This window comes from Ricinus communis, chromosome 10, assembly GCF_019578655.1.
Source record: "Ricinus communis isolate WT05 ecotype wild-type chromosome 10, ASM1957865v1, whole genome shotgun sequence".
Classification (NCBI taxonomy): Eukaryota; Viridiplantae; Streptophyta; class Magnoliopsida; order Malpighiales; family Euphorbiaceae; genus Ricinus; species Ricinus communis.
In genome coordinates this window covers 8,623,822-8,634,608 of record NC_063265.1, presented here as the reverse complement: position 1 = coordinate 8,634,608, position 10,787 = coordinate 8,623,822, and the positions used below count along the sequence as shown (strand labels likewise).

General features: G+C 28.1%; 1 protein-coding gene across 1 annotated transcript; it reads right to left on the bottom strand.

The window, feature by feature from the left end:
- Window positions 1–5,829: 5,829 nt before the first annotated feature.
- Window positions 5,830–6,762, bottom strand: LOC8280510 (putative gamma-glutamylcyclotransferase At3g02910). Its single transcript, XM_002520029.4, has one exon. The coding sequence runs from the start codon at window positions 6,536–6,538 to the stop codon at window positions 5,975–5,977; it is 564 nt and encodes a 187-aa protein (XP_002520075.2). The 5' UTR covers window positions 6,539–6,762; the 3' UTR covers window positions 5,830–5,974.
- Window positions 6,763–10,787: the final 4,025 nt, after the last annotated feature.

Here is a 10,787-nt window from a genome sequence, read left to right as displayed (position 1 = left end):
TAATAATAGTTCCCTAAATGTCACAGGAATAAAGTTTATAAGATTTTATGGAATTTTATATCAATGAGGGAAAATTAGACATTTGACCTCTCCACATAAAATTTTACATGAACGAGAGAAAATTCAAGTAATTGGATGAGAAAAAAAAAAGTTTAGACGCTTGACTTGTGGGAATATAGAATTTAGAATTAACTAAATTACTTTTGAATAAATATATTAAACCAATTTATGGAGCGTTTCGTGCAAGTCTTTGTAGGAATAGACTTTTTCCTTCTCTAAATATGGTCTTCTATAAATCAAAAATCCTCAATAGAACTTTAATTAATTTTCGAATAATACATGTTTCGGCTTGAGTTTCATTCCATGCCACATAAATATAAAAACCATGAAGCTGACCTTTTGACAAAGCCAAGGACTATATTGCAAGAAAGAATGCCATTTTCCACGCACCTCTTCAAGAACTGAAATTAATGGAAATTGCATGGATGCCATGCCACCCACCTACTCCATATTTTCTATAACACTGATTTTATAGCAAACAAACTTTTTCAAAATGGCCAAAACTATCAACGACGGTGATAATGAATTTGAATACAATAATATTACAGTATTATCAAAAAAATGGCAGAATCTTGTGTCAAAAGATTAATTCACATAATCAAATTTTTATATTTTTTTTTCCAATTCTTTATTACATCTAGGCCACTGTCAGTAAGAGCCACAGCCGATACTCTCACGACACTCTCTGCAACCAGAATCTCTAGACCTAAAGAAGAAGATTCATACACCACACTCTTTCCATAAAATAGCACATTGCAGCACAAGGGAATTGTGAGGTCTGAGAACCGATTGTAAACAAATAGATTTCTTCACCAGCCGGAGCTAAAATCACCACCACTGGCCACCTTATTCCAACCCAAGAAACAAACCATAATATTACCATCGCCTCCTAATCTGCCATTTTCCATACTTTCCCGGCTCTCCTCCATCCACAGATATCGCCCCAAAGTGTTCTCATCGGTGAAGAATTAGGACAACGCAGGTGCAGACCAAGATTGACCAACAACAGTCACTAAAAAATCAAGCAAAATAAAAGTGCATCTGTACAGATAATAAACAAAAAAACATAACCACAAAAAGAGAGAATTTTGACAATATATATGCACTAAATTATTTATTTCTCTTATAAATTCATGAATTAAGTATTTTAATTTCGGTCATTATAGAGTTGTCTGATTAATGATTTAATTATAAAAATATGAGAAAATTAATTAATTGGAATCTCTTCTTTCGTCAGTCACTATTATAATAAATGTTAAAGGGTTAGGTGCTCAATAAATGTCATCAGGTATTAGATGCAAACTATTGCCGTTGAAATTAACTTACCAAAATTGTCTCTAATTAGTATTTGATGACAAACCCTGAAACCTGATGTTGGCAACGGAAAAAAAATAAATAAAAATGGAGTACCCTTTTGAGAATCTAAAGGCCAAGGCCTAATCAGTGGCAAGTATCAATTTATTTTGTAAGTCGATTCATTTAATTGTTTTATTCCTCTGATAATTTATAGGTTTATTACTCAGAAAGCTGCATGGAAATTAATTAACATCTTTATTGAGTTCATTTGGCTCAACGACGAATGTTAGCAGCACTCTCTTTTGAAACACTTCCTTAAATAATTACTTTTTATTAGTTTATTTTATTAATTTTTTTCAATCTAGTAGTTTGTTATCTATTTAACAAATTAAATTAATTTTATATTATTTTTTAATAAATAAAAATCAAAATAAATTTATTTACTAATAATAAAGTACATCTCTTTCGTATACACAATATATTATAATTTAAATTTTATCATTTTGAATCCTAATTTTTAAAAATATTTTATTACTTGAATGACAATACCTTTTGTTTTTAATTATGTTTAATGACTGTCTTAAGCAAATGATTGAACTTTAAGCTTGAGTTATGTCAGCTAGAAATGAAAGGCTGAAGTTGATCTCAAATGGCAAATGTCTCTTTGACCATTGTTAATAACATTTTCTTTCTCAAATTATGCTCTGGGGTGATATCAGGATTTATATTCTTTTTATTGTGCTTTTATTTAATAAAAGAGCAAACTAGTGGAAGAATTTGTTATAATAATAATAATATTATTATAATTATTATTGTTATTATTATTATTATGATAATGATGATGATGATGATGATAGGAACCTTGTTTTGTATAACTTAAATCATAAATTAGAATTAAGAATCCTTATGATCTTTTTGGGTAAAACTTGCCAACTTCTGCTCTTGTAAAGGAGATTGGCACATCCTTGAAGGGTCATTTTTGTTTGTGATATAATTGGCACATCCTTGAAGACTCATTTTTGTTTGGGACAATAACAAAGATTATGAGTTTTATAATACAAGAAATATTATTAACTGCAAAATTACAGGTCATAGAAATTCTTACGAAAAAAAAAGGAAAAAGAAATTAATATTAATATAAAAATTTCCTGAATTCCAAGGAATCTTTGATAATTCTATAACTTTAAATGCACTCCGTCGTCCAAATGAGGCAAAAAAGGCCACATTATCATTGTATATTATTGTATCATTATTAAGCTATGATTGTAAACACAACCAACCAATACTTTGGAGAGACCATAAATTAAGAAATAGAAATCAATAGTATAGTGTTCAATAATTGCCACTCATCATTCATCAGCAGTTGAAAGATCAACCAGGATTTTCATAGATACTGCCAGCCTACTGCATCATCCCTTCGAATCGTGTGGAATATACACTCACACGCATTAAATATTATAGTATTATTATATAACTTGATTTCTTATTGTTCCAGCAACTGCCATATTCAATATTGCTGCTCTTTTTTAAGGGTACACTCGGAAAGGTAAAGTTTTTTTGATTCTCTGTGGAGTCATATATGATAGTGGTAATATGATGAAATTTGATTTTTATAATTTATTGTAAAGTTTAAAATTTAAAAATAATAAATTGTCTCTCTCTTAATTAATGCTACTGTTGGGAGACTCTGAATTTTCACTTTCTCACTTACTCAACATCTCTATTCTCTCTTTCCCTTGTCCTCTTGTTTTAATTTTTTTTTTCTTTCCACTTCTCTTTTTGAGTTTTTTTTTTAAATATTCTTACCCATTCTCTCTTCACTTTCTCTCCTTCTTTTGATCACCAAATTTATATGTTATTCAATATATATGATTTTTTTCTAATTTTTCTATGTGTTTACATTTTTCTAGTTTACTTATGAATCTGCAATTAACTCATTGAGTTATTTAAATCTTCAACAAAATCATATTTTAATTCTTCTTTTTTAGAATCGGTAACCTGTGCATCTTCTGTTGCATAGCGAATATATTCGTCTTCGCCTCTCCTCTCCTGCATTGCTCATTTACCTTCTTGTTTAATTTTCTCTTTCTCTATCTCTCTCTTTGAGTTTTTTTGTTCTTACCCACTCTCTCTTTTCTTTTTCTTTTTCTCTTCCTCTTTGTCACCAAATTTTCTATGGTCTTCAATATATATGATCTTTTTTTTTAATTCTTCTTTGTGTTTGTATTTTTTTTATTTGTGAAATAACAATTAACTCATTGAGTCATTAAATCTTTAACGAAATTATATTGTATTTCATCTTTTTTAGAATCGGCAACATGTGCATTTTTTCCTGCATAGCCAGTACTTTTGTCTTCTCCTCCTCCTTCATTGCTCATTGCATCCGGATTACTATAGCTTCCATCACCATCTTATATCAAACTATCGTCTTCACTAAACCTAAATATCTCCTCCATTAATTGATTTCTCTGTCAGTTATTATATATACCATCTATTGAATAAGAAATTTATGTTGTTAAAGAAAGTAGAAGAGAAACTAAAATTAGTTTAGATTTTGATTTTGTTTGGAAAACTTTAAAATTATTCACCTTATACTAGTTTTAAAATAACCCAAAAATTAAATTGAATTAACTATCTAACTGTTGAAATTAAGTTCTTTAGTTTTCAATGATCTTTTTATTAAATCTAGATTAGAGAAATAGATTTTGGCGCTGGTAATTGGATATTAAAGTAAAATGATAAGATTTTTAACGGTAACATATGCATTTTATGTGACGATTTCTTTTATTCTATTGCGTCTAAAATCATTAAATATTTTTTTGATGATTTTACATCTCATTTTCTAAACTAATCCGTTTAGCAGCATTCTTTTCAATTCGTGCACTTTCTTCATAAAAGTGATAATGGTGTCATCAATTTTTAATGGGTCGTAAGCTCTCAGATTTTAATAATAAAAACATCAACCAAAGTATTTCCTTCTTTTTCTTTTCCTGAAAGACCAAACTATTTCCTAATTATATTATATGCTTGTTTTTTTTTTTTTCTTTTTTCATATAAATCAATTAGCTTTTTGTCATCATTCAATATAGGAGAGTATAAATACGTTGTTTGTAGTTTGATTTATTTTTTCATAAACATATGGTATTTTTTTGACAAAAATACTCTATGATTCACATTGTTAATTAATAGACATAGAAATAATATAAACCGGTTAAAAAATACATTCATAATGATAAAATATCATAATAATATTCTAACAAATACAATAATTCTCTTTAATAATAGGAAAAACCTTTTTTTTAACCATCATTAGAGTAGTTGCTAAGTAAAATGTCCAGATACATTATCTTTAGAACAAAATGTCAATGTGCAAAAGCAATTAGATGACTGTAAAATATACTTGTATTTTGTCGTCACTTTTAGTTACTTAGTAGAGTAGCATTCCTTGTGTTGTCTGCTAGTGATTAACTTTAACATGGACATTTTTCACAGTATATATTGGCAGTGACTTTAAAGTTACTACAATTAAATGGAAAGCGACAATCAAATCAATTGAAGTGATTGTAAACAATGGTATTAAATTTGATTTTCTGTAAGGGTAACTTAGAAAAATACATAATTCAAATTGCACAAGCAGAGTGTATGATAAGAAAATTGCACATCATAAAGGAGATTTTCTTTTTAAAATTATTATTTTTTTGAATCACATGATGAAAAGAGAATTCTGAATGGAACTAAATTCCCAGATAAGATAAGGCTATCCAAGTATAAGAATCCAAAATTCTGAAATGTACCGTCTATAGATCACACTCATTGTCATGATTGATGATTACAGGAAGGGCCAGCCTTTTATACTCTTAGCTGGACCATCCATCAATGGCATGTATCACTTGCTTCCAGAAAATGATGATCGCTAGTACTACTTTCTTTTTATCAACATGCCATTTCTGATTATTATCGAGGGTACTTTGTATACACACAGTAATAGTTCAAAACTCTCAACTGTAATATGATATGGGACAAACATTATATGTTCTACTTCATTAATATCTCTAACTAATTTTCTATTCTCTAAGCACATGGATAAAATTAGTGTTAATATAATATTAAAATTAGCGTTAACATAACATTAATATTTCATAATATCTTATTCATGTGTTCTATTTATCATTATTGTGTTCCACCATTATTATGAATACTTAGAACTTAAAAGTTTCGCAGCTCTAACCATAAAAATGATAAACTTCTAGTGAGATATATAAATAGATAATAATCAGAAAGATCCCAATTCCATTCTTTTTCTTTTCACATTCCTATAGATAATAGAATAAATACTAATTATTTTTTTAATTATTATAAGTAAATTGAAGAATACTAAATGCACTTTGATGGGAAAGGTATTTCTCCATTTGAGCTACAGAGTTCGAGTCCCTCTGTCATCCCTCTTCTCCCACTCAATCTCGACTCAAATTATAGTAAGAAAGACCATTTTTTTTATTAGAAAGAAAAAGCTTGTTAAATTTATTTTACATAAAACTTCCAATTGCAAAACATCAAAGAAAAAGAGACATTTGCAATCGGAGAAATGACACAGACAGGTAAAAATAATTACTGTACATCAATTATTATCAATAGAAGATACGAAAACATGAATCTGTTCCAGAAAAGTCAGATTCTGTGGCCGGTCTTTTCTCTTCACATAACCTTTCGCTTCTATCTCACCGTAAACTCCAAACCCTCTCTTCCCATTCCTTTTCCACATCTCCATCTCATAACTCCTATGCGCAAAGTACGCTTCCACCTCCACCACCGCATCTCCATCTTCCTTCACCGGCGCCACCGTAATCGGCAGCCTCTCGTAATGGTACCGAGTTATCCCTTCCAGCTCATCTAGCCTAGACAGTCCTCGCTGCGTCACGGCGTACAACTCGCCGGTTACGCGGTGAGATCCGGAGGCACCGGGAAGATTGAGGAGGAACGGAACTCTGTAAGGTCCACAAACAAGAGGATACTTGTCTACGGTTCGGTGTATGCCTTTATATACGGCGTCTCCGGTTCGCATCAGATCCTGCATTAATCCGTGATTTGAAAAGCCTTTCTTTAATGTTCCATAGGTGAATATCAGTGCCGTCTCCGTCGGTGATGATGCCAGCCGGTGGATCTTTTCCGTTTCAAAGCCCATTCTTATATATATATATATATTTTATATACTTTTTAGAGAGAGAAAGGGAGTGTATTTGAGAGAGAGGGATTTGATCTTCCGTAGGTGGTTTTGGTTGGTGAGGAAAGAGGGAGATGATCGCATTTATGGTAACGGCCTAATAGTCTGGTGCTAGTTTTAATACCGTACTTATATATCCAATATTTCTAATTTTTGTTATGTTAATTTTATAATATCTAGGTTTACATTTTTAAACATGATCTTAATATAACGTAAATTTATTGAATTCCTTAGTTTTTTCAGATTTATCTTTAAATTAAAATTAAAATTCTCGAAGATTCAAAATATAATTAAATGGAGATGAGATGGGAAGAATGTTTGGAGATTTTGTAGCTATTCTTAATACATTGTGCTCTACTGACTTAGACCTTCATTAGAGACATAGTATCATAGGGCATTGGCTCCTCAATCTCTTCCTCGGCAGATGTTGATTTGTCTTCCGTCCAAATGAGACGGGGAATTTATAACCTGCCTTTAACATCTTCAGTCAACTATTATGTCTTAATATATTCCGAAATGAATCAACTGGAGTGTTATTTTACTTTTATTCATAACTTATAAGTTAAGTTTTGAACAGATCTTCAATTAGTTTCATTTGAAACTCTATTATACGGTGACTCAAGTTCAGAAATTTAAAAGATAAAAGTAATTATTTAAATAATTGAAGAGTAGAATATTTAAATTACATAGGAATAGTTAAATAGAATGCAGATTGTGAGCAGCCGACGACTTTCGAAACAGAGGGTGAATATTTAGTTGATACAGTAGTAAAAAGAATAGAGACTTATATTATATTAAAGACCAATAAATCAGAATTTAAAATTAATGAATAAAGAACATGAAAAATTGTTGTGATAAAAGTGCATTAATATTTTCCTGAAAAAGAAAACATTGTAATATTATAATTAAGCACGTTGTGCAGTGGACATTGTTATGCTCGACCATAATATTTAGAACAATATAATAAAAAAATAATTAAAAAGATTCGATTTTTATTGGGGTTATGGAACCATAAAGTCTTTGTCGTTTGCGAGTTACCAAAAGAAATAAAATGATGAGAAGCACAAAGTACAAGACGCGACCATTCCGTATCTGAACCCACCTGCAAAATCACTCTGTTTTCCAACGAGTTCCGTACCCCACTCGTCCTCTTAACTTCTTTTTGTCTCTGATTTTACTTTTTCATGTTTTTCTTCTTTTTTCTTTTTTTTTACTGTTTACATTGAGTATTATTATTATTATTACTATTAATATTATATTCAGTTGCTAAGGATGAATTCTATTCATTTTCATTATTTTCCCTATAAATACTCAACTGAGAAAAGAGAAGATCTGTTGTGATAAGTATATGTCATTTTAGATTCAAAAGGTTTTCAAACATGATCTTAATCTTAAGTGATAAAAACAAAGAGGGGTTTTATTAATTTAATTATTAATTGGTACTAAATATTTGTTTTTATATTATCGTATTAGATTATCTTGCATACTATTTTTATTAGTAAATATTATTTAATTAATTAATATATACTTATGATAATTAAAAATCTTTCAAGTTTTAATGTCTTTATTTATTATTTAGTAATTTACTATTAACAAAATAAAAATATATAAATATGTCATTATTTTTAATATATATCTCACGGGTCATAAAGTATTTAATATAATAATAATAAAGCCAATCATTTTATATTCATGTAAAATACAAGAAAATAAAGCTAATAACTAGATCTTCTTCAACTACATCATAATACAAAATTATTCGGGAAAATAAATGAAGATAAAAACAAATCCTACTTGATTAGGTTTCCTATGTTTAAAATTGAAGCCATTCTTTCAAAAAGTTTTCTAAAATATTATAAAATACTCATAATTTTCTATTATTTTTCAAATTTATACCTTTTTTTTATTTTTTGTTATATTAAAATAACTTACATTCTTTTTTCTCAATTCTATGATATTGGTTTATCTTTTTAATTTATTTTAGCCGTCTTTTTAAGAAAAAGTAACAAAAGTTACCGGAAAATAATTAAAAAATAATCACACTATAAATGTTTCTAAGAAAATGAAAAACCCAATTACACAATAAAAATATTCATATTTTTATTATTATTCAAAATAAATATTTTTTTTATTTTACTGTATAAAATATCAAAAATAAAATTTGCAATTTTCTTTTCAAATATAGAGTTGTTGTTTTTGTTGTCTTTTAGTTTTGGTTGACAACTCAAAAAAAAATTTATCCAAAAAAATTTAAAAAAAAAATTACGGAAAAACTATCACACCGTAATTTTAAAAAAATAAAAAGAAAATTATATTTAAAAAATTACAAAATAAAAATAATATTTTTATTGAGAATTTAAGATATTTTAAAAATTATCTAAAAATAATAAAACTTTAGTACATTTCTGAAAAGTTGGTTTTTTTTTTTTCCTTGTGGATGTAATCAGGCCCGTGGTGTGGAGGGTGTTTCAATTAGATTCTGTGGGCGTCTGTACAACAGTTTGGGCTTAGCCCAATTAGGGAGGAGCACGAGTATCAGTTATTTTAGTCCTATGATAATTGGTCAGCCCAATAGGATCAATCCTCTTTTGTCCCTTAATTGCAATTAGTTTAAGTTGATGATATAAATGTGTCAAATATATACACATCTGCCTCCAACAGGACACCTCATCATTCCATATATTTTCTTTTCTTATTTTTCTTTTATTATGAGATGATTAATAAATTGCAATTTACTTATTACACAATGACAAGTAATTCTCTCTGCAACAAATTTCTTTTTGCGGAAAATAATTATAAGAAATAGTGATAGCGCTATTTATTTTATAATTAATTTTATTATTTATGAGTTTGTATAAATTTGATTTCCAAAAAACATAATTTATTTTTCTTGAATTTTAATTAATCATATTATTAATATATTGACTTATTTTTCTAGATACACTAAAGGTCTGAATATGTAAAAATGTTTTATATAATGAAATGAAATTATGAGAATAACAGAAGAACTCTAATTGAAAGAAGAAAAAGAAAAGGTGGAGTAATGGAGCAATAACTAAGCATCACCTGTTGATTAAAGAAAATAAGCATAAGTTGCTAATTGAAGAAAAAAAAAAAAAAAAAAAAAGCATCCATCACATCAACAAGTGGACATCAAGCCCCCCCATAAATACAATGACAAGTAGTAATTATCTAATGAACCAAGTGGATCCGGTCCTAATCACCAATTAATTAGTGCTCATAACAGTAGAACTAGCAAATCAACAGGTTTGATGATGTGCTTATGAGATTTTCAACCTATAACTTCTAAATTTTGCTTTATATTTACTAGAAAAGTTTTAAAAACTAAAGTATAAAATTTAATTATCTTGGTAAAGTTGCAGCAACCCGATTCATGTGATTCTTTCAGCAGGCAAAAACAACATTTTCATGAGTATTTTCTGTATAATTTCTGATTGAGTAATTTGTTTTATCACCTATCCATTTGACGTGACATATAGGTTAATGTTCTATGCTTATTTTTATTAACAAAGTAATTTTGTAAAGTAGTTGAAATAAATTAAAGTGAGATGTTTAATATTGTTTTTCTATATTAATGCATCATATTTGATATGTCAATTGTATTTTAAAAAGTCTTTTATTCTATATCTCTAAAATAAAAGTTTCTATTTTTGTTTATAGGTAAATCATTCTTTTTGGGCTTATAAAGAGTCTTGTGGGTGTATTGTGTTTACGCGCGTAAAAATTCGACCAAAAATCTAATTTAAATATAAATCTGTAGAATTTTATGGATGTGTTGGGCTTACGCGCGTGATATGGGTTTAGATCTAATCCAACTCAATTTTTAAAATTTTATTTATTTATTTATATTTATATTATCTTAAAATATTTTTTTTAACATTCAATTAGTGGAGAGAATATCTTTTAAATTTTTGTTATGGACATTATATTATAACGTTATAAAATTAATACTATAAATACACCCCTTTTCTTCTTCTTCTCTACTTTACTAGATTAGAAATTTTGTACTGCTATTTGTTAAATTCTGAGGAATTCCAAAATAAATCTCTAAAGATAGTGTCAGCCTACACCTCCATCAAAACTTGTTTTAACCTAATAATATATATATATATATATATATATATATATATATATATATATATATAATGTGTTATGTATTATTAATAAATAATAATTAATTGGATTGTTT

Bases quoted from the DNA above. Each gene is read 5' to 3' on its own strand.
- LOC8280510 (XM_002520029.4), bottom strand. From the start codon at position 6,538: ATGGGCTTTGAAACGGAAAAGATCCACCGGCTGGCATCATCACCGACG.